The 25,094-nt window shown below is 41.2% G+C and overlaps 1 protein-coding gene across 1 annotated transcript in view; it reads left to right on the forward strand.

Annotated features, from left to right (window-relative positions):
- LOC143987284 (serine palmitoyltransferase 3-like) overlaps nt 1–25,094 on the forward strand; it is a 245,041-nt gene that overhangs the window by 45,758 nt on the left and 174,189 nt on the right. Inside the window, exons 2-3 of the mRNA XM_077485909.1 lie at nt 11,899–12,087; nt 16,103–16,257. Coding sequence (XP_077342035.1) covers nt 11,899–12,087; nt 16,103–16,257 — 344 coding nt within the window. The remainder of the gene's footprint in view (nt 1–11,898; nt 12,088–16,102; nt 16,258–25,094) is intronic.

The raw sequence follows: 25,094 nt of genomic DNA on the forward strand, positions 1-25,094 counted from the left end.
TGCACTCAACTTCTTATGCTGACCATGGCGAGGCCTGTTCTGAGTGGAACCTGTTCTAGTAAACCACTGTCTGGTCTTGGCCACCGTGCTGCAGCTCAGTTTCAGGGTCTTGGCAATCTTATTATAGCCTTGGGCATCTTTATGTAGAGCAACAATTTTTTTTTTTTCAGAGTTCTTTGCCATGAGGAACTTCCAGTGACCAGTATGAGAGGGTGAGAACGATAACGCCAAATTCAACTCACCTGCTCCCCATTCACACCTGAGACCTTGTAACACTAATGAGTCACATGACATGGGGAGGAAAAATGTTTAACTGGGCCCAATTTGGACATTTTCACTTAGCGGTGAACTCACTTTTGTTGCCAGCGGTTTAGACATTATTGGCTGTATTTTGAGACAGCAAATTTACACTTATACAAGCTGTACACTCACTACTTTACATTGCAGCAAAGTGTAATTTCTTCAGTGTTGTCACATGAAAAGATGGAATAAAATGTTTATAAAAATGCGAGGGGTGTACTCACTTTTGTGAGATACTGTATATCAACCCCCATATGAAATAAGTGTTCTTGAACAGTAGACATGATGAAGAGCAAGAGTGTACTTGCATAATAAGGTTGTGGTAAATCCAGTAGTAGTTAGTCACATTCAACTGGACTTCTGTAACTACCTGAATATGACTTAGTAACAGCCTCTTGGAGTCCCTGTACAGCAGAACTCAGGGATTGCCAAGGAGAAGCAGCACAGGGAGCCATGATGCAATGCAAGGAGCATGCTAAAAAGAGGAGAGCGGAGAACAAAGCAGATCCTCAGAGTGCTGCTTCTCCTTTCTCTGTCTAGTTGCAAGAAAGGTGTAGAGAAGACACCAGCAAAGACACATCAGGTCTTTTCCTTAGCTAGGCAGGGAATGTGTTGTGTGCCAAAGTTGTGTCAGTTTCAGAACTGGATGGGCAGAAATACAAATCCATTGGCAGGTAGAACAGCTACATTATATGTATTGAATCTGCATAGCTGTTTGCTTGGAGTTCAGCTTTATCTGCCTTTGGGAGGGAGTGCATCGTTTCCAATAAGTCGGCCAACTTATAGAACGACATTGTTTAAAAGAAAAAGCAAAGCATAACCGTTGTGTAACTGCAAAGAAGGAAGCAGTTTGCATAAAAAAACGAGCATACACCCGTACACATATAGAATATTGAAATTTACATAGAAACATTACCACACATTGATCATCTGATCTAGAAAAAGAAAACAGACAAAACTTTAACCACTTCAGCCCCTTTTAGTGACCAGGCCATTTTTTTGTTATAGGGTTCTGTGTCGCTTTGACTAACAATTGCGCGGTCGTGCGACGCTGTACCCAAACAAAATTGACGTCCTTTTTTTTTTTTCTCACAAACCTTTTTTTGGTGGTATTTGATCACCACGGTTTATATTTTTTGCTCTATAAAGAAAAAAAAGAAAATTTTTGACAAAAACAATATTTTTTACTTTTTGCAATAATAAATATCCTCAAATTAAAAAAAAAAAAAAATCTTAATCAGTTTAGGCCAATATCTATTCTTCTACATATTTTTGGTAAACAAAATCGCAATAAGCGGATATTGATTGGTTTGTACAAAAGTTATAGCGCCTACAAACTGTTGGATAGATTTATGGCATTTTTATTCCTTTTTACTAGTGATGGCGGTGATCTGGGATTTTATGCGGGACTACGACATTGCGGCGGACAGATCGGATACTTTTGACGCTATTTTGGGACCATTGACGTTCATACAGCGATCGGTGCTATAAAAATGCACTAATTACTTTGTGAATGTCACTGGCAGGGAAGGGGTTAACACTAGGGGCGATCAAGGGGTTAAATGTGTTCCCTCGTATGTGTTTCTAACTGTGGGGGGATGGGACTGACTGGAGGAGGAGACCTATCTCTATCCATAATTACTACGAACAGCAGATCTGTGTCTCCTCTTTCAGAACAGGGATTTGTGTGTTTACATAAACCAATCCCCATTGTGCGCCTCGTGCCCAGGATTGCAAGTGGCTGGCGTTCATCTCCCCTGCCAGCCATGTGCATTGTGTCCCCCGCCATGCAGTGCGCACCTGCTATGGCTCTTAAAGGAGCCGACATACCCATACGGCGATTTGCAGGAACAAGCCACTTTGCCGATGTATATGTGTGCTGCTCGGCAAGTGGTTAAAGCGTTTGTTACCCCAACAGTTTCTGCCACTCCCTCTACCTTCTTATCAACCCCCCCCCCCCAAAAAAAAATTAAAAAAAAAGTCAGTCGCTACAAATACTGTAACAGCTGACTTTTACTAGAACTTACCTGTCCAGGCAGGCATCCAGCGGTGTCCTCACCCGAGCCAATTCTTGAATCAGATCTCGAGTGCTGCTGCCACCATCTTGGCTAAGGTAGACCGGCAGAGAAGCTTTGCGGCTTCACAGCCAGTTTCCTACTAGCTTTCTCAATTGGCCGGCTGCAGGGATGAAGGAGGAGGAGCCAAACGACTCACTACTTTGCTGCGGCAAAGTGAGCCAGAAGTGGGAGCAGGTACCTGTCGCCCCCCCCCCCCCCAAAAGGTGCCAAATGTGGTGGGGCGCAGACAAACTAAGCTTCCCATTTTGGGTGGTGCTCCTCTTTAAGCAGAGAAACGCACTGTAGTCAGTTCTCTATCTATGCTGGGAACAAGCCTGCTCTCCTCCAATGGTCAGACTTGTCCCGATACGCCTCTGCTGCACAGCCATTCACATGGAAGCTCAGTGTGCTGCTGCTTCTGCTCCCTCAGCTCTTATGCAGCTGAGAACAGAGGGAAAGTGATTACTTATAAAAAAAAAAAAAAAAAAAAAGGTATTTATAACGTATTTTTATATCAATACACAAATGTGTCTCATTTCCATTTTAAACTTCTTCTAGGTTTTTACTTTATTGCATTCTATTGATTTAAAGAGGAGTTCCACCCATTTAAAAGTCAGCAGCTACAAAAAGTTTAGCTGCTGACTTTTAATAATCGGACACTTACCTGTCCCACGGTCCAGCAATGTGAGTGCAGAAAGCCCCGCTCTTCTCCTCCTCCTCCTATCCACGGTGCCAACATTGTAACTGTGGGCGCCCGTCTGTGGCTTCACAGCCAGGCTCACACACAAGCCGTGCTGTGATTGGCCGGGCAATCTTCTAGGACCTGTAACGTGTCCCAGAAGATTTCTGGGAGGGGGAGAGGTGATCTTCCTTCCGGCGCCAGGGGAGGAAGTGGGAGCTGGGGGCCTGTAACAGGGTACTCGCTGCCCCCCCCCCCATCACCTAAAGCGGAAGTTCCATTTTTGGGTGGAACTGCACTTTAAGGTAAATAACCTTCTGGGTGCAGCTTTCCAACTCCCCCTTATACTTACCTGAGCCCCATCTTGATCCAGCTGTGTGCATGGGAGCCTCGGCTCTCCTGGGTCTCTGTCTCCTCATTGGCACATATGGCAGTGGGAGCCATTGGCTCCTGCTGCTTTCAGTCACAGCCAGTGAGCCAATGAGGAGAACGGGGGGTCGGGCCAAGCTGCGCGTGTGTGTGTGTGTGTGTGTGTGAATGGACACACAGAGGGCGGCTCAGGAGGGAGCCTGCTTGAGTGCCCCATAGCAAGAGGCTTTCCACTGGGGGCAGGAGGGAGGAGCCAGGACCCCCAGTGGGGGATCCAGCAAGAAGAGGATTGGGGCTGCTCTTATGCAAAACTAGCAAAACTATTACTGAGCAGGTAAGTATGACATGTTTGCTGTTTTTTTTTTTTTTTTACTTCCTTTAGATTCTCTTTAATTTTTATAAAAATGCATGATAGCTGCTAAATATCACACAGATCTTCTCACAGTGGGGAATGGGCAATACATTTCCAAACTGGCCACATGGCCCTTAGGATTTTTGTTTCACAGACGCACCAGGTAACTATAGAACAAAGGTGTTTATGTATCGGTCTCCTTGTCTCGTGATGCTTCTAAGTAACGTATAGTATGCAAAGCGCTCTAATAGTGAGTGGATGTAACTCATAACTGGTTTACCTTTTATTATGTAAGGGTTTTTTTTCTCTTTACTCGGTATGCCTGTCCCAGTTATCATTTGAAAAGACAATTAATGGAATGTGTAAGTCTGTTGGAGACATGTTCAACAAATCTTGTTTCAGATGACCTTAAAGCGTTATGTATTATACCTAAAACCCCTCATTGTACTGATTCCTAAATGTGGTGGTGGCAATTGTTTTTCTTTTTTAGGCTTTCTCTCTTTTCGCCTGGTGATCCTGCCATTAAGCCCATTGTTTTTTCAATAGGACAAGTTGTCCTGCAGATGTAGCAGTTAGAGGGGCGAGATTATTTTATTTATGTAAAACCGTTTATCCCAAAAGCCCCTAAGAGGGCTCATATCATAGATTGTTTTTGTATATACGATTTTTATCAATGTCCCTGTTTTGTTTATATATATATATATATATATATATATATATATATATACGGTATATATATATAAACAAAATATATAATATATATATATTTATATATATATATATATATAATTTCAATAAATGATAATATTTTTGTATATTTCTACTGTTTTGTTGTGCCTTTAAAGTCCGACCACAGGTTTTCTTTTTTTGGAATTCTTTTTCTTTATTCACAAATTTACGCACGAGGCATTTTGAGTGCTGTTTCTTTTTTGTTGCTGTAAAGCCCCTTTCACACGATCGGTCCACCTGTCCGCTTTTCAGGCAGATCCGATCAGGCCATCCATTGACTTCTATGAGCAGGGGGATATCAGCGGAGATATGTCGAATGCCCGCCTGCCATCCAATCCGGCAGGATCCGATTTGTTCGCCATCCATCCTGTGGATAGGATGAAAATGGACAGGCTGTCAGTTTTCATTGGATCTCCTCATAGAGGAGAGCGGCCCTCTGACAGTGAGTGGAGACGGACCTGTCATCCGCCGGCTCAGCGGGGGTTCAGCAGAGCTAGTGGAGTCCATCGAAATGGATCCGCTCCATGTGAAAAGGGCCTAACTGCTTAAAAAGTGTGAGCTGGAGTTTGGCTTCAAAATGTTGTCTAAATCTGCTCGTCCATCTAACACTCAATCCCCCCAGACTGACAATGCTGCTGTCCAAAGGTGCCCCCTGTGCTCCTTTATCCAAAGTGGGGGCACTCTAATGCATGAAATATGCTACTGGCCAGATCACCAGGTGAAAACAGAGGGAAAAAGCCTAAAAAATGACAACTAATGCAGATACTACCCCTAATGATTGGTAAGCTGATATACAGTATATATTAAATTTTTGGTTTTAAGATTAATATCGCTTTAATCTGAAGTTAATCCTAAGCAAATGTCACTGTCCTTGGGTAGGTAAATATCTTTGGAACCAAAGCTTAAAAAAATAAATAAACGAATGCAGACACCACATCTAATGATTGGTAAGCTGCAATATTTGCCATTTTTGGGTTTAATTCCGCTTTAAAAGAAATATATAGTGTTTTGCATTCATTTTGTTTCTCTGTTTAGTAGTTATGTTCAGGGCGCAAAATGAAATTAATCTTTCATTGTATGTTTAGTCAAGTGTGTGTTATGTGTTTACCATTTGCAACCAATAGGTGGCAAAATTGAGGCAAACTGCCATCTTTTCATGACGTTAGTTTGTTCCTACAGTGCGAGTAGTAAGCAATAAAGTTGCATACACACTGCTTAGGGACTCCGAGCTGGGCTTAACAGCCTCCTACAGTGCATCCGGAAAGTATTCAGTGCTTCACTTTTTTCACATTTTGTTACAACCTCATTCCAAAATGGATTAAATTTTGTTATTTTCATCAAAATTCTACAAACAATACCCCATAATGACAACATGAAAAATTTTAAATCTTTGAAAATGTATTAAAAATAAAAAAGGAAATAAATCCCATGTACATAAGTATTCCCAACCTTTGCTCAATACTTTGTTGAAGCACCTTTTGGCACCAATTGTAGCCTCAGGTCTTTTTAAGTATGATGCTACAAGCTTGGCACACCTATTTTTTTGGGCAGTTTCTCCCATTCTTCTTTGCAGGACCTCTGAAGCTCCATCAGGTTGGATGGGGAGCGTCGGTGCACAGCCATTTTAAGATCTCTCTAGAGATGTTCAGTCGGGTTAGTGTGGGCTCTGGCTGGGTCACTCACTTAAAGACATTTACAGAGTTGTCCCATAGATACTCCTTTGTTATCTTTGCTGTGTGCTTGGGGTTGTTGTCCTGTTGGAAGATGAACCTTTGCCCCAGTCTGAGGTCCAGAGCGCTCTGGAGCAAGTTTTCATCAAGGATGTCAAACATCCCTACCGCATGATGCTTCCACTACTATGCTGGTATTGGCCAGGTGATGAGCGGTGCCCGGTTTCCTACAGACATGATGATTGCCATTCAGGCCAAAGACTTCAATCTTTGTTAAGTCAGGCTAGAGAATTTTGGATTATCATGGTCTGAGAGTCCTTCAGGTGCCTTTTGGAAAACTCCAGGAGGGCTGTCAAGTGCCTTTTACGGAGTGGTGGCTTCCGTCTGGCCACTCTACCATACTGATTGGTGGAGTGTTGCAGAGATGGTTGTTCTTCTGAAAGTTTCTCCTCTCTCCACCTAGAAATGCTAGAGCTCTGTCAGAGTGACCATCAGGTTCTTGGTCACCTCCCCGACTAAGACCCTTCTCCCCCGATTGCTCACTTTGGCCGGGTGGCCTGCTTTAGGAAGTGTCCTGGTGGTTCCAAACTTCTTCCATTGACGGATGATGGAGGCCTCTGTTCTCATTGGGACCTTCAATGCTGTAGACATTTTTCTGTACCCTTCCCCAGATCTGTATCGTTGCAATCCTGTCTTGGAGGTCTACAGGCAATTCCTTGGACTTCATGGCTGTGTTGTGCTCTGACATGCCCTTTTAATTGGGGAACCTTATATAGACAGGTGTGTGCCTTTCCAAATCAATTGAATTTACCACAGGTTGTCTCCAATCAAGTTGTAGAAACATCTCCAAGGAAGTCCGTGGAAACAGGATGCACCTGAGCTCAATTTGAGTGTCATGGCAAAGGCTGTGATTACTTCTGTATATGGTATTTTTTTCACTTTTTAGTGCTCATGCACACGGACGTTTTAAAAAACTGGCTGCAAAGCTAGCTCCGACGCCTGGAAAAATCGGCGTTAAAAACGCGATTTTTACTGCGTTTTGCATTGGGGTTTTTGCGGGTTTTTGCGGGTTTTTTAGCGTTAGCGTTAAGTAGCGTTTTTAAAGAAACACATCTCTTGGCTATAGCACTCAGAAAACAAAGAAAATATGTTGCGCGTTTGTGTGCGTTTTTGCGCGTTTTCCCGCGATTCGCGTTTTTACAGCTCTAGCTCCACGCCAGGGAACGCACTGGTCCTGGTTTTTTTTTACAGCTTAAAACCGCCTATGCCATTTGCAGCTCAAAAACGCCTAGGTGGGCATGAAGCCATAGACTAACATGGACAGGCCTTTTTAATCTGCAAAAAACACTCAAAAAAGCGGCTGTAAAAACGTCCGTGTGCATGAGGCCTTATTTTTAATACATTTTGAGATTGGAATGAGGGACACCTACTAGAAAAGGTATTTAGGTAAAGGACTTACGCCCCGCCCCCCCCCTCACCACAACCCCAAAAAGGAGACTTAACAAAAAAAAGTTAATTAAAGTGGTTGTAAACCCTTACAACACACTTTGACCTACAGGTAAGCCTAGATTAAGGCTTACCTGTAGGTCCAAGAAATATCTCCTAAACCTACACGGTTTAGGAGATATTTGGTGAAAGACAGGCGCAGTCGCACTGAGCGCACCGCAGTCAACAGCGATATGCCGCGAGCGACGGTTCCCGTGCGCATGTGCGGGAGTGACGTCATCGCGGCTTCGGCGAATGACAGCGGCGGAGCGGCGAGACCAACCGAGAAGATGCGCCGGACTACAGGGGACAGCGGTGAAACATTACTGACTCCTGTGTCAGGTAAGTGATACATAATGGACTACTATGCGATGCATAGTAACCCATTATGCTTTACCCTTGCAGTAATTACCACTACTATTCCTTTTATATTGGCTTCGAAAGTTTACAAATGCAGCAATTTAGAATTTGGATGAAAGGTTTAGTACTGGGAAATACTTTTTGAAAGATAAAAAGTGCATTTTAATATACAACTATATAGATGAGACCAAAATGAGGGGGACAGAGGGACATTGCTCCAAATCAGGGGAGTCCCTCGAAATCAGGGACAGTTGAGAGCTATGATTTTGAGGAAAATATTGAATTGAATCCATTTTGAAATAGGGCTGTAACATAACAAAATGTGGAAAAAATGAAGCGCTGTGAATACTTTCCAGATGCACTGTATATTACAGACAAGACTTCTCGGAATGCTCATTCTACAGAGGCAGCCAACATATAAGCAGGCAAAGCTGGACTTTTTTAATCAGAAAGAGGACAAGTTCAGTAAGCTAAGTGTTATTATGGCACCCTGTTATGCTTCTCAGCAAAATAAAGATTTCATACAAATAATAAAAGTGTAGTTGACCAAACTTATTATTCTACTGTACATATTTAAACACCCATATGAAATAATAGTACTCCTGAACATTAGGCATCATAAGGACTTTTCACTCCCCTTCCCCTCACTTTAAAGTGCCCTAACTAGGCACTCCTTTACTCTTCAAAGTATTCAGATCGCCGTTTTCGGCCGTTCTGTATACGGCTTCATTCCAGTCTATACCTACCCGCCAGAAGCGGCGGTTTGTTTATGGAGACTCGCGATTGAACGGGAGCCCCGGTAAGAGCGGCGGGAGGGAGGGACGTCCCCTCCCGCTCCTCTTGCATAACAGCCGAGCGGCTTTTAGCTGCATCGGTTCTTATGGCTTGAAAGCCGATCGCTATAACCCCCTGGAAGCCGAATATGCACATCTGCGTACGCTCGGCGGGAAGGGGTTAAATTGGAAGTCAGAAAATTAAGTCCTGCTAGATCACTTCAGGCTGGCCCCTTTAGCAGGTATAGCTTTGTAAAAGATTAAAAAAGTGCCTATACTACTTAAAGCAGGTGTAAACCCCGCTTTATTTTTGCCTACAGGTAAGCTGATAGTAAGGCTTACCTGTAGGTAAAATTAATATTATCTAAACCTTCATGTTTTTTTGAGATCTTCATCCTGCATGCAGCCGCTGATGTTAGTTGTGCATGCACTCTGAAAGTCAGGCATACCTTTCCGGAACTTCAGAGCTCCTTACCGGAACACAAGATGGCAGCTTCCTTGGCTAAAAACAATAGGAGGGTTTACTTCCACTTTAAATATACAAGTGAGAACTTTTTTTTTTTACCTGTGCTCTCTGCCTCTGCAGACTGTTATCAGTTAGTCCCCATTCATGCTTTCGAATGGGACTGTTAGCGATTACATGCGGAAGACACCACTGAGATTCCCAGCAATTAGGTGCATGTGGAAGCCACATTGAATACAATACAATGGGAAGGGCTGCCCACAAGCAATCTTTCATCGAGCAATTGCATGCAATGATCGGCCCTAAATGCTGACAGTGTGGCGAGCAGCCATGCTTTCAATGGTGCTTCTCCCTGCAGCTAATCTATGGGAACCCCTGGCAAATGACAACCGGGATGACTGTTTGTTTGAAGTTTTTGATGGTATGAACTAGGACAAAAGCTGATTGTAGAATGATATTTAACAAAAATCTGGAGATTTCATATCTCTTCATATGTCTGTGCTGAAATGTTAATCCTCGGTTGCGAGGATGCCAGCACAGGAGAGGTGAATGTGTAAAAAAGAAAAAAAAGCATGCATCCTAGCTGTGTAAAATCTGACCGTAGACATACCTAGAACTCAAATTTAAGTGAAAGGTGAACGTCTTAGTCACTTCAGTAATGTTTGTAGTAGAGTGATTTCCAATTCTGTGCTTGCTATGTGAGCTACTAAGAAACATCCAGGCTGAATATTCATACACAAAAAAATAACCTTCAACCCACTGATGCCCCTGAAGCCTGTAAATTAGCAGTGTGCCTTGGTTTAATACTGTAATTGTGAGCTACAATAATAATATCTGAAAAAAACAATTTGTGTATTTGATTTTTTTGTATATATATATATATATATATATATATATATATATATATATATATATATATATATATAATGTGTATATGTGTAATGTATATGTATATATATTTCACGAAAATTTGTCATTCTTGCTAAAGACCACTCATCCCAAAAAAATTGTTGAAAGGACGGAGAGAAAAAAAATCAGACAAACGTAGAGATATTAATCAAGTAAAGATTAAAGCAGTGTTCCACCCCCAAAAAAATTTAAAATTAAAAAGTTAGCTGCTACACATACTGCAGCTGCTGGCTTTCAAACAATCGAACACTTACCTGTCCTGGAGTCCAGCAATGTCGGCACTGCATTTTGATTCCATCAGCTGTCTAGGTGCTGCCACTGCCATTGCAGGTAACGGAACCTGGCAGTGTAGCCTTATAGCTTCATGCCGGGAACCCTACTGTGCATGCATGAGGCCCCACTCCTCTCTACTACTGGCCCGGCGACAGGGAGAGGAGGAGGAAGCCTCGCGGTGATGTCACGGGCTGTGGCCCGGACTCCCGGAAGTGAGAACGGGATATCTGTCAAAGACAGGTCTCTTGTCCCCCCTTATAAACATATGGTGTCTTTGCGATCAATGTGTCGGGATCCATGCCAACATGTGGATTAGAATGATCGATAGAACACTATAAAGAAACAAATCAAATACTCATCGTACAAATCAAAGGTTATCCCCCAAAACAAGAAAGCAAGCAGACAGAAAAAAAGGGGGGGGGGGTGTGAGTCATGGGATCACGATTTTATTCAAGTTGATAGAGGCAAATAGATTTAGCCTGAGCATCTAGATCAGCCTTTTTCAACCAGGGTGCCTTCAGGTTTCTTCAGGGGTGCCTTGGCAAAATGCCTAAATAAATTGGCCAAAAATTGTATACATACCAGGGGGTGGATGAAGTCTGCCTTTAGTTACACAAAGCCACAAGTTTTCATTGTGTACCATTACAACCATCTAGTTGCCGGCATTCTAACAACCAATGGCGTCATGAGTTGATGGGGTCACATTAGTTGAGATGGGGAGAAACACTAGAATACTAGTTGGTACCAGTGTGCAAAGGTGACGAATAAATCACCTCTAAGGTGTGTGGATGTTGCTGCATTATGTAAAACTATTAGAATTCATTTTAGAATGGGGTACCTGTTAAGTCCATCATTTTAAAGGATGCCTTGACTGAGAAAAGTTTGAGAAATGCTGATCTAGGCCTCAATGAGATCAGAGAATTCTAGTTAAGTTAATAGATGCTTCTAAACCTTTTTTTATTTCATTTTGGATAGAGTAAGGGCCGGGGGGGCATATAATTCCTGTTAGGTTTATTTTTGCCCTCTTTGTCCCATTGGGGACCTTCACTTCCTGTCCCATAGCCAAAACAGGAAGTGAGAGGAAATCCCTGCAAATTAAGGCAATCTCTTGGGGACCCCTAACTCACCAGAACTAGTGTCACCGTTGGAAAATTTCCCCTCATTTACTTTTCTGGAGGCAACCCAAAATGTGGGATTTTCTTTTACTTTCACTTTCATGATTGATAATGGTAAATGGGACAAATGGAGATGGTGAATCTCCCTAATGGGGACACCAATACAGCAATACAAACTGACAAGCGTTTTAATCCATCCCAACTCTATCCAAAATTTTAAAACAAGTTTTGCTTTTATACTTTAACCCTGGACATCTAGGCTTCAATGAGCTCTGGACACAAAAGGGTTAAGGGTCATGTTATTTGCATATTTTACATGCTGATTGTGTTTGCCACTTATTTCCTTTTCTCTCTCTCTTTACAGAACGGAAAAGCAAATTGTGGTCTGTACAACAGAGAGTTCAAGGAATCCTTTGAAGAAGCTCCATTGTACGTTGCTGTGTTCACCTACATAGGCTTTGGTCTTGTCACTTTATTTGGCTACTTGCGTGACTTTCTGAGAGCATGGGGACTAGAGAAATGTCATATGGCAGAAGAAAGGGAAGAGCAAAAAGTAAGAACTAAACATGCCTACATGTAATGTTTTAGTAATTTTGTATTTCTTAAGGCCCATACACACGATCTGACTTTTTGACAGCCAACATGCAAATGAGCTGTTTTAAGGCAACATCCGACGGTGTGTATGATCCATCGGACAAACTTTTTCGGTTTTCATCTGACTTTTGTTAGCTGTGCGAATGGCCAAACTTTCCGGCAAACTTTCCGGCAACAAAAGTCAGATGGAGCAAAGTCTGATTTTGTACAAAGTACAAAAACGCATGCTCAGAACCAATGCAAAAGATCAGACAACAATACAGAAGTTGACCAAAGGTGACGGTAAAGAGCAGAAAAACCACGTGATTTGGTGAAAGTTTGCTGAAAAAGTCCTGCCGTGTGCAGTGATGGATGAACTTCCGACGGGACGTTTTGCGAACGCGGCCAAAAGTTCACGAACCGCAAAGTTCGCGGCGGACCCCATTGACTTTAATGGCAGGTGAACCTTAAAAAGCCTCCAGGTCATATTTTCAGCCACAAAATACTTACTAGCTGTGCACACATAGTCCCACCACATGGACACTGACATAACAAAAGTATTAAGTGAATCTGGGATCGACAACGACGAGCATTCTTTTTTTATCTGTGAAATTTTGACAATTCAGGAGCGCATGAAGGCCATAGGGGAGAGGCAAGGTCAGGGCAGGCTATGAAGGGGGTGCAGGAGATGATCAGTGCTACAGTCAGGACAGCGCGTCCTGTGCCAGTGTCCCAGTGTGCCAACCTGTGCTTGAGCCCCTCCCTCTGCCCGGCCCTTACCCCCACCTATGCAGGGCTCCACTGCGGTGGTCCGGAGGTGCCAGTGCTGATCCTCAGACATGGTGCTGGCACTGCCTGCTGATTGGCTTTTCCTCTGCTATCTCCCTCACTGTCTGAAACCAGCACCATGATAGAGACTGAGCACTGACACCGGCACCGTGATAGAGAGCACTGACACCGGCACCGTGATAGAGAGCACTGACACCGGCACCGTGATAGAGAGCACTGACACCGGCACCAAGATAGAGAGCACTTGTTGGTGGTAGTGTCTTTTTTTGAATGTGCACACAGCAGAGAGTGAAGAGGGTGCAGATCGAGAGGATGGAGGAGGGTGTAGAAGAGTAAGGCTGAGTGAGCCACTCAACCAAGTCTGGTTCGTCCTTTGACGTAAGCGCACGCACCTTCTGCAATTTGCCACTTTGGCTCAAGTATGTTGCTCCTGCCCTACCCCTAACACCCCTGCGGAAGGGCCTGCCTCTTGCTCTGCCTGTCATTTTTTAAATGACCCTGTGATAAAAGTCTCTAGAAAAGTGCAGTATGTATGTTGAAGAAGGTATAGAACACCCTGCTTCAATCTGTCGTTTTTGGGGGCCACTGGTCTATCACACCAGTTATAATACTTTTTTTTTTTTTGCCTTTGTCACTCTTCGTAGTATCGCTGCAGAACCACTCAGCATTCACAATGCTGCACAGTGGAAATGCACTATACTATGCTTTCTATATGTGCAAGTATTTTATACGTGTATTACACCCCTATATACTGCACACCAAATAGTACACCTATACCAGTCCTTAAAAGGACCTTTGTGGACCTAGTAGCTAGTGATTTGCAGACTGTCCCTCAGTCCCTACACTGATAAAAGACAGCTTCAGAATCGGTCAGCAGTCAAGTATAATAGGCTTTCTATATTTGAAAGAAAGTATATTATACGTGTACAACCCTATATACTGTACACCTATACCAGTCCTTAAAAGGACCTTTGTGGACCTAATAGTAATAGCTAGTGATTAAACTGACTGTCCCTGCTCCACACAGCAACCTCTCCCTACACTGACAAAAGACAGAATGTAAAATGGCCGCCAGATCTGGTCTATTTATAAGGTAGGGGGAATGTCCAATTGTCCATGTGCTGAAATGTCTCAATTGGCTGTCCTGTACCCCATGATGGATGTGTCATCGTGGGTCAAAGTTCTTTCACAATGTAAACGCATATGTCCGCCGCGCAAACAGCGGCAGAAGTCAGCCAGTTTGGCGAATCGCGAACACGCAAAATTTGCCGCAAACTGACCGCCGGGCAAACCGCAAGGCCATCCCTAGCCGTGTGTATGCAATACAAGTTCACGGCCGATGCCCGTTGTACAAAAATCCACGGGAAAGTTTGTACAAAGTCCGATCATGTGTATGAGGCTTTAGGCTTGTATTGGTCATTAAAATCTGTAGAAGTGAGGGTACAAAAATCCTCAAATGTTTAAATGGGAAAATTACTTATCACAGGTTTTTACAGGAGAACAATGGCGGAAGGCATAACTAACATCTAGAAAAGCTTCATCCTGTATTGAACATTGTGATAATTTCCAAAAAATACTAAATAGATGGTATTTGACTCTATAGAGATTATCAAAAATGTACCTCTCTTCTTTACCTATGCTGGAGATGTAATGAACATATAGGAAATCTACTCCACACCCTGTGGAGCTGCAGAAATTTATAAAATTTTTGGAACACTATTTCTAAATTCTTAGCAGATTTCACTGGAATATTAATTGATCTCTCTCTCGAGATATGGCCCTCCTAGGATTAAATTTAGATTGTTACCCACAAATGTTTATAACAATAGTAGCCCACGTACTTATGGCAGCTAGGCTATCAATATCTAGTTTATGGAACTCTCCTAATGTTCCCGAACATATCTAATGTATTCACCAGACTGAATATACAAGCACAATATGAGCTAATGTTAGCTTATAAAAACTTTCATATAACTAGTTATAAAAAAATGGCAGGCTTGGATGGATCACCCTAGAGCAGCCTTCCTCAACCTTTTTACCCCAGGGGAACCCTTAAAATAATTTTCAGGTCTTGGGGAACCCCTGCTAAAACCCATTCATTTGGGGTCAGTGATAACAATGCTCCTTACTTTAGTGTTAAGTGAGAAGAATGCCCTTTTTTACAGTGGTGGTAAGAATGGCCCCCTTACAGAGAGCTATAAAGGTCATTGGTGTCATACCACTGGCTCCTCCATGTGGCTTTGGCTCAGAACTTTATAGGAACCATCAAACAGGAGGTAAATCAGCCAGAGCTCAGGGAACCCCCCTAGCCACCTCTGAAGGAACCCTGGTTGAGAATGGCTGCCCTAGAGCTTCCAATTATTTAAAAACCTGTAACCTTTACAGGTTTTTAAATTAATTTAATTTTTTTTTAATTTTTGGAAATCAAAAATAACTTGCCTCTATCATATATATATATATATATATATATATATATATATATATATATATATATATATAATTTATTTATTACAAGAGCTTAATAAATAAACTTTGTTCACAGCTTGAGCCCATTTGGGGTAAGCCAAGGTTTATATTTTGAGAATTATATTGTTACCTGTATATTACCTGTATATTTTAGACGTGTTTATATAGATGGAAGTATACTATATTTCTTCTTTTCCCATTTTTCTTATTATTTTACTCTTATCTATATTACCCATATATTACTTAGTACAAATGGTAGTACATTAGTCCAGTGTTTATTGTTCTGTATACATGATTGCGTACTCGAATTTCTGAATAAATATATTTTAAAGTAAAAAAAAGAAATTTGGAGAAGTGAAACATGTCTCTGCTGTCCATAGAAATCAGTCCAACTTTGGAAATTCTGTTATAAATAAAAACTGAGCTTTGGCTGATATTGGCAGCACACTAAGGTTGATTAACTAAAACTGGAGAGTTCAAACTCTGGTGCGGCTCTGCATAGAAATCAATTGGCTTCCAGGTTTTTTTGTCAAAGCTTAATTGAAAAACATAATTTTAGAAGCTGTTTGGCTACCATGCAGAGCTGCAACAGGTTTTGCACTCTCAAGTTTTAGTAAATCAACCCCTCAGCCATAATATATATGTCCACCATGAAGGTCCACTAGTACATAAATTCACAGCAGCCTTATTGTTAACTAAAGAACTCATTACATGCATTTTTTTTTTTAAAATAAATGTAGGACTTCGTGCCTCTCTATCAAGACTTTGAAAACTTTTACACAAGGAATCTATACATGCGAGTCCGCGATAACTGGAATCGGCCTATCTGCAGTGTACCAGGGCCGCAATTTGACCTAATGGAGCGACTGACAGATGATTACAACTGGACATACAGGTGACTTATTTTATCATTACCGGTCTATATAACAAACCACTCACTAGTCTTAAATGCTAATTGTGCTAGAAAAAAAAAGTGATGTCCACAGTAACCAGCCGGTCTTTCTTCCATTATCACTTGAAAGAAAGTAAGTGATTTCAACAAACAGCACTTCTTCCAAATATTTCCTCCAGTTATATACAGTGTTAATTTTATCACTGAAAATATTTTCGGTGACAAAATTTGCATTATTTTAGTTGACTAAAATACAACTAAAACCAAAACAATTCAGATGACTAAAATACGACTAAAACTAAAATGGTATTTTAGTAAAAAGACTATGACTAAAACTAAATCAAAATTTTACATTAAAATTAACACTGGTTATATGCATACGATCCAATTACCGTAAACCAAAGAAATTACCAAGGTGTGCTTTTTTTTTTGTCATTGTCTTAACCACTTAAGCCCCGGACCATTTTGCTGGCCAAAGACCAGAGCACTTTTTACGCCACTGCATCACTTTAACTGACAATTTTGCGGTCGTGCGACGTGGCTCCCAAAAAAAACTGATGTCCCTTTTTTCACAAATAGAGCTTTCTTTTTGTGTTATTTTATCACTTCTACAGTTTTTATTTTTTGCGCTATAAACAAAAAAAGTGGCAATTTTGAAAAAAACATTTTTTTTACATTTTGCTGTAATAAATATCCCCCAAAAATTTATATTAAAAAAAAATGTTTTCCTCAGTTTAGGCCGATACATAGTCTTCTACATATTTTTGTTAAAAAAAAAAATCGCAATAAGAGTTTGATTTGTTTGCGCAAAAGTGTTAGCGTTTACAAAATAGGGGATAGTTTTTTTTTTTACTAGTAATGGCAGCAATCAGCGATTTTTATCATGCCTGCGACATTATGGCAGACACATCGGACATTTTGTGACACATTTTTGGGACCTTTGTCATTTATACAGCAATCAGTGCTATACAAATGCACTGATTCCTGTGTAAATGACACTGGCAGCAAAAGGGTTAACCACTAGGTGGCAGTGTAGGGGTTAAGTGTGTCCTGGGAGGTGTTTCTAACTGGGATGGGGCGTGGCTGTGTGTGACACGTCACTGATCTCTGCTCCGATCACAGGGGGCAGAGATCAGTGACACTGTCACTAGGCAGAACGGGGAGATGCTTGTTTACATTAGCATCGCCCCGTGAGACGATCGTGGGTATTCACGTGGCGATCGAGCCTGCGGTACCAGTGATCTGACTCATGGAGGTCCAAAAGGGACGAACCTGTACACCCATTTGCCTGTCTGTGCTATTCTGCCGACGTACTTCGGCGTGCGCCGGTCGGGAAATGGTTAAATAAGAACTGTCTGTATTTGCCTACAGTCACCCATTGTTTTTAGATGTACTCTTAAAAATGACAGTTGGATGATAAATGTCTGAGTCTAATTGTTTGCTATGGGGAAATAAGGACAGCTGTTATGGGTTTGGGTAATGGGTAAGCTTCAGCTAGTTTTATGTTAAAAAATAAAAAAAAAATCCGGATGGATAGATTTATAGGAACTGTTTGTTGTCCTGGTGTTCATATCTTGTTAGTTGAGCCTATTGACTCTAGGGGATGAGCAATAAGGTGTAATAACTACCATCCTCCTCGCTCTAGCAGGCTTCCTCCATCTGTTTGTCCAGTCCCCTGAAGCCTCTACTGTAAAGCTGGCTTTCAAATTTTTAAAGATCTGTTGAACGTGCATGCAATAATGCCATCATTGTTTCGATAATTATCAACAGATTATCGATGGCTAACAACATAAATGGTACATTTTTATTTATTTTTTGTCAAGCGATTACACAATATGGGGTTACATTTTAGCATGCGCTGTACATTTTTTTTTTTTTTTTTTTCAAACTGTTTTTTTTTTTTCTATTTTTTGAAGATTTCTCGAACAAACATCAACAAAAACATCCAAATAGTCACATCACACTTCTAAACAATTTCAGCATTAGTATACTTGATACAGCAGCATCTATTTTACCCAAAATATTCCCAGATATTTAAAAATACAAAGATGCTCCGATGCTCCGGAGCAAATAGTGTATGTATTTAAAAAAAAAAATGTAAAAAAAAAAATTTTTTCATTTAATTGTTTTTCCTTTTTCTTTGACAGTCCTCCCCCTCCACTAAGAAAAGGTTACAATCTCAAATATAGATTTAGAATGAAGTTAGAACTTGATGCGTCTAAACATTTTCTCCATATTTTTTTCAAATCTCTGAGAGGTATTACACTGAGCATATGTCATTTTTTAAAACGTGCATATTTTTCCATTTCACAAACCCAGTCCCCAAGAGTAGCATGGTTAGGTGAAACCCAACGAGATGCTATCGGCTTGTGTACTGTAAATAGAGATGTTATAATAGTCACTGTCTGATCACAATCCAGACCATTGGAATTCACATAACCCAGAAGACATGAAGCTGGATCTGGGATCAGCATGGTATCATATACAGAATTTAACACGTCCAGACCTTACTGCCAATACTGTAATAGCTTTGGGCATCTCCAAAAGAGGTGCATAAAGGAGCCAGGAAATTGAGAGCATCTTGCACATTCAGAGTTTTTACTCTCCTACCTATCCTATGCAACAACTCTGGGGTGGGATAACCCCTATACAGAATGAAAAGGTGGGTCACTCTGAGTGGAAGATAATGAAACAAGCTGAACGTTCTGTAATAATTGATTCCATATATCCCCTATCCTCCTTGGGGGTATTCCCGAGTCTGGCTCGGAGTGGAATTTCAGAACCAAAAGTGGTAAGCCCAAGCCAGACTCTGGATCGCATCGCAGGATCCAGGTAGATCTTGCTTGCCTTGTCCCCTGGATCCTGCGATGTCTCCCCGCAGTGTGGGCGGCTCGTCCTCTGCTCAATTCATCACGGAGCCGGGCTCCATTCCCTGCAAGCGTTGCAACTTGCCAAATTCAAAAAGTGAAACGCACTATACATATGTAGCGCACTACTCCCTTGGGAGCTGCAAAGTGTGTTCATTACCTTTGTGTTAACTTGTTCCGTTCCTCCCATGCAAAAATCCACAAGCAGCAGACAGTTCTTTGCAAAACTTTATAAAGCTTTATTGCTTGAACTTCAATGATGTTCCAATGAAGTAGAGCATATGAGTTGCCTCTAATAATCTGGTTCCTGATTCTGATGCCCTGTACTTTCCTTTGCTGAACTGACCAGCATCCCTCTGAATGACGCTGTGGGTTATGGATGTTAAAAGTCCCAGGCCTCACCGTCTACCTTGACACCTGCAATCCGCCCAGTGTCAGTTCTGGAAAGTGTCCCTCACTAGGTTCTTGAACATAAGCGAGTTTGACGGATAAGCACCACTGGGTTGCATACCCTTGCTCTCTCCCATCGACCGTCCATGATTGCCACAGAAGGTCGATCCCAGTTTCCTCCATCCATTTTTCATCTACTTCCTCCTCCGCATGTTCCGGTACATCCCAGGCTGGGACACCCGGTTTTCTCCTCCAGATTATATGCCAACTGTGTGGGTTATCATCACTGAGGTCTCTGAATCCTCAGGCCTTCAAACCCGCTACTGCTATCCAGCACTGGGGTCTCTGAACCCCCAGGCCTTCAAGCCTGCTCCCACTGCACACTACATCTCTCCTGCTTCTCTGGCTCCAGCTCCTCCTCCTCCCAGGAAGCATGTGACCTCCAGCTTAGAGTCCTGCCCCTGCCAACACAAATTATTGATTGGTCCAGAGCTCTCCATACAAGCTGCCTGCCACTCCAGTCCAAGTCCAGCCTCCCTTCCAGAACATTTCCACTGGAAGTTAAAGGGGATCTCTCTGAGCCAGTGTAGGTGGCCACACCTCCCTCTATTCTATCACTCCCACCTTCCGAAACAAACAACCAGCCTAAAAAGTGTAAGACCCTGGTCAAATTTACCTACCACTATGTACAGAAAACCTATTAGGCACCCACCAAAAATGGGTGGGCACTACACATACAGTATACTGTGATCTTACAGATTATATTAATGTGTGAAATTATTTCACCTCCCTTTTTGTTCCTAGTGGTTTGTCCAGTTCTCTGTATGCAGTTTTATATTATAAATACTGTTCTTTCTGCCTGGAAACTGAAGATTGTTCATAGCAACCAAAACCGTCCCTTTACATCAAAAGTGGTTTTAGACCAGCTAGAAAACAGCGATAATAAATTAGAATCACTCACAGAATTGAGCGATAATGATTTGTGGGGAGATCCGTCATCAAACACTGACAATTCTGCAACTGAGCAAATTTCAGTGTTTTTTGATTTGATTACATTATTGAATATTTTTTATTATTATTGTTATTATTTGGTATAATTATTTATAGGTATTTATTATATTATAATTTATGATTTCATTTTTCAAACTCATACCCGGGATGTCTACTAGACTCTGGTTTGGACAGATTTTAGTGAATTATTCCTAAGAATTACAGGACTGCAATATAAAACAACAAATTTCCATACAAAATAATTGTACCGCTTTCAGCACCAAAAATCTGAAATAATCATACCGCCAGGGAGGCTAGGGTCACATCAATTTCTGCCTCCCATCTTTGCCTACATGGAATAGTAATGTTAGCCTTTCAGATAACAATCGCATATAGACCTTAGTAATAAGGCCCTTTGTGGTGTATGCACTAACTACAGTGCCTTGAAATGGTATTCATAGCCCTTGAAATTTTTCACATTTTGTCATGTTACAACCAAAAACATAATTTTTTTTTATTGGGATTGTATGTGATAGATCAACACAAAGTGGCACATAATTGTGAAGTAGATAAATTAGTTAAATTCTAGTGGGGTGTAGAAGGCATTGCCCACGTCCCTAATGTAAGACATAGAAAACGCAAAGAACCCTCTTATGGGACTTTAAAGGGCAATGACTCCAGAAAAAAAACGTATGCAAAAATTGGATAAAAAGTTACAAATTGAACAGTAAAAAATCTTAAATAGACACAGCATATGCTGTATAAATCATAGACAACATTTATATTGGGTATGACATGTTAATCACAATGAAATCCACAAAAACACTCATGTAATTAGAGTGATACTCAACGCGTTTCAAGGTCATGCGTTATTCCTCTTCGTCAGGAGAGAGTGGTATGAGTATTACATGGTGTCTACAATTCATGAAGAAAAACAATAAGTAAAGATAATATAGCATACGTGGAATTACTATTTTCAGACAAGCAACATATATTGGTATAAATATTAGTCTACTGACCATATAGAAAAAGATGACTTGATGTATCACATCTAGGATTTTGTTTGGATAAAGGAGGGAGAATGAGAAAAACAATGAAATATTGCTATGCTAGCCTCACAGTGCCCAGACAGGACACAGACGTGTCCATACAACACGATGCTGCCACTACCATGTTTCACGGTGTGAATGGTGTGTTCAGGGGGATGTGCAGTGTTAGTTTTCCTCCACACATAGCGTTTTATTTTTAGGCCAAAAAATTATATTTTGGTCTCATCTGACCATAGCACCACCTTTTTACATATATTTTTCTGTGTTCCCCACATGGCTTCTCGCAAACTGCAAACGGGACTTCTTATGGCTTTCTTTCAACAATGGCTTCTTTCTTGTTACTCTTCCATAAAGGCCAAATTTGTGGAGTGCATGACTAATAGTTGTATCTCTGCAGCTCCTCCAGATATACCATGGGCCTCTTGGCTGCTTCTCTGATTAATGTTCTCCTTGCTTGGCATGTCAGTTTAGGTGGGCGGCCGTGTCTTGGTGGGATCTTTCTGTTTTCGGATGGTGGATTGAACAGCACTCCATGAGATGTTCAAAGCTTGGGATATTTTTTATAACCTAACCCTGTTTTAAACTTCTCTACAACTTTATCCCTGACCTGTCTGGTGTGTTCCTTGGCCTTCACGATGACGTTTGTTCACTAAGGTTCTCTAACAAACCTCCAGGGCTTCAGAGACCAGCTGTTTTTATACTGAGATTAAAATACACAGGTGGACTTTCTTTACTAATTAGGTGACTTCTGAAGGCAATTGGTTCCACTAGATTTTAGTTAGGGGTATCAGAGAAAAGGGGGCTGAATACAAATGCAGGCCACGCTTTTTAGATATTTATTTGTAAAAAAAATTGAAAACCATTTATCATTTTCCTTTCATTTCACAATTATGTGCCACTTTGTGTTGGTCTATCTCATATACCGTAAGCCCAATAAAATACAATTCCATTTTTGATTGTAACATGACAAAATGTGGAAAATTTCAAGGGGCATTAATACTTTTTCAAGGCACTGTATGTTATTCAGGATGGAAACAGAAAGAAAATGGACCATTGGAACCAAGCCTTAAGTCTTCAAGGCATGTCTTAGCTGTAAATATTGAAAAAAAAACATTTTTGGTCTAGATTATATTCAGTGCAAAGTTGTTGGTACGTTTTCAAGACTCTGTTGGAATGCAAATATGTCAAAGTAGTAATCACTGCACGCTTCCATCTTGAAAAACCTGCCAATTGTTGAATTTCTTGAAATGCTCTGTTTGTCCATAGTGGTGTAAATCTAGTATAACCTGAGACACCCAGTATTTTGTTAGTGGACTTACAAACCTTGTATATCAAGTTTAATGTTAGATAGATAAATTGATTAAAAGGTGGAATAGTAGAGTCTAAAAACTACAAAGGATTACCATTATAAAATAGGTAAGTATTTTTTATAGGAGGATATGTGCAACCCGCCCGTTTCCCATCCTGCAATATGCTGAAGTTGAGGCGCCAAAAAAATATAGCCAAGGTTTAGTGCTGATAGCCCCCCTGGGTCATTTGGATATTGTAAAAAATCATGAGTGACTCCACAATGGAATCCCATGCATTCTGATGGATAGATGGAGGGCAGAGCCCACCCATTCTTATTGGTCATGCAACACACTGACACCTTTTGCAGCCATTGTGGTATCTGCAGGGTGTTCAGTGTGCCCCTGCAACTTTAAGAAGCGCTGGGCTCCCTTCAGTCCATCTGCCCTCCATCTATCCATCAGAATGCATGTGCTTCCATTGTGGAGTCACTCATAAGCTAGTGATAAGTCTACAGATACCAGGGTGCCTTGAAGGTGCCTGTAGCTTGCGCATTTATTTGCAAATGTGTGCAGACTAAACCTCTGTTTTTAACGCATACTGTTAGTTAATTTTGTTGTCCGCGGGCTGGTCGGTAAGTGAGCTTGGAGTTTTTCTTGGCTTTTGCTCTAACATATGTCACCTTCCAATGCTACTTGCTGCAATGGCCAGTTATAGGTGGGGGCATTGGTTTTCTTCTTTTATATTACACCATATCAGATTTGGAAAAATCTTGGTAAATTCTTTATTATTTTAAAACACAATAAAAAATGAGACCTTAGTATCACTTTAATGCGACCAGCCACAGATAGTGGCAGTTTACACCACACCCTACCCTGAGATTTACATTTCTGAACTAATGGTGACAAGAGTTGAGAAATATATTTTTTAGGATCAATAGAAAAAATTATTGAGAGATATTTCATTTTAACATGTAATCAACTTTGAGTTGTGACACCCCCTGTGGAAGAGGGCCTCGCAAAGGGTCTAGTGGGAGTTATACATATTTATTCCCATTTATCATGAGACCTGAGAATGTACCAAACTTTTCTATAGCAGACATTGCAGTAAGTAACAATCCCTGGGTATCAAACTTTTTTTGATCAATTTCACTACTGATGTTTAGAAAATCGATCGTTTAGGCTAACAAAATCCAACATTACGGTTACATTTTTTGCCATAAAACGTTGCCATTCGATAATCGAAATGAGCCTAATGAAGCTTCGAAAGTCGAACGACCGAGTGTATTGAACATTTTATCAAACGATATTCTATCCAAGTATGGCTAGCTTAAGGCACTACAGGCCACAGTCACATGATGATTTCCTAAAGTACAATGTAGCACCAATACCCTTGCATTGTACGTGAGAATGACAAGGGACTGACTACAAGCCATATCAGAGGAGAGCGGGATGTAAGGTGTACTGTATATTGTACCGTATTCCTCATCCCTTAACCGCTTGCCCCCCACGCTATAGCTGAAAGACTGGGAGGGCATACATGGATGTGCTTCCATGATCACACTACCTATGTGCCCCCTGTGGCATGCTCTGTGATCGCCAAGTCTTTTGGACTCAGCTGATCACAGATCGGGGTAAAGTGCCAATCACAGTGACCCTTTACCATATGATCAGCTGTCAGCCAATGACAGCTGATCACAGGATGTAAACACAAGCTGGTAATCGGCTTTTCTTTCCTCACACTAACAGCTTAAGGAGAGAAGAAGAGAGCTAATAACCGGCTTATGTTAGGGACATGTGCACTGATAATCAGAGCACTGATTATCGGTGTCCCGTATATCAGTGTTGCCAATCAGCGCAGCCTCATCAGCACACATTAGTGAAGGAGAAAAATTACTTACTTGCAAAATTTTAGAACAAACTATGTAATCCCTGGAGTTGGGCTTTAAAATTTACTGCTGTAATGGCAGGCAAATAGTAATACATTTTTACCCAAAATTTTACATATGGGAATAAGCTTTGCCTACAGTGCTGTCATCCTAAAACCTATGCAAATCTAACTAAAGAGGCCAATGTTGGCAATCTGAGCTATAACCGCAAGTTATATCTTCTTCCTCATACTTAACTCCCTCATATTGATGAACTTTGATCTTATATAACATGTGAATGAACCCATCGACCCAAGTCATACCTTGCAGGAGTGTAGAGGAAGCAAAGTTACTTAATTGACGTCAGCAACCACGTAAAGTTTACAACTG

The sequence above is a fragment of the Lithobates pipiens genome, unplaced genomic scaffold (assembly GCF_037356315.1).
Source record: "Lithobates pipiens isolate NorthernLeopardFrog02 unplaced genomic scaffold, aLitPip1_a1.2 Scaffold_18, whole genome shotgun sequence".
Lineage (NCBI taxonomy): Eukaryota > Metazoa > Chordata > Amphibia > Anura > Ranidae > Lithobates > Lithobates pipiens.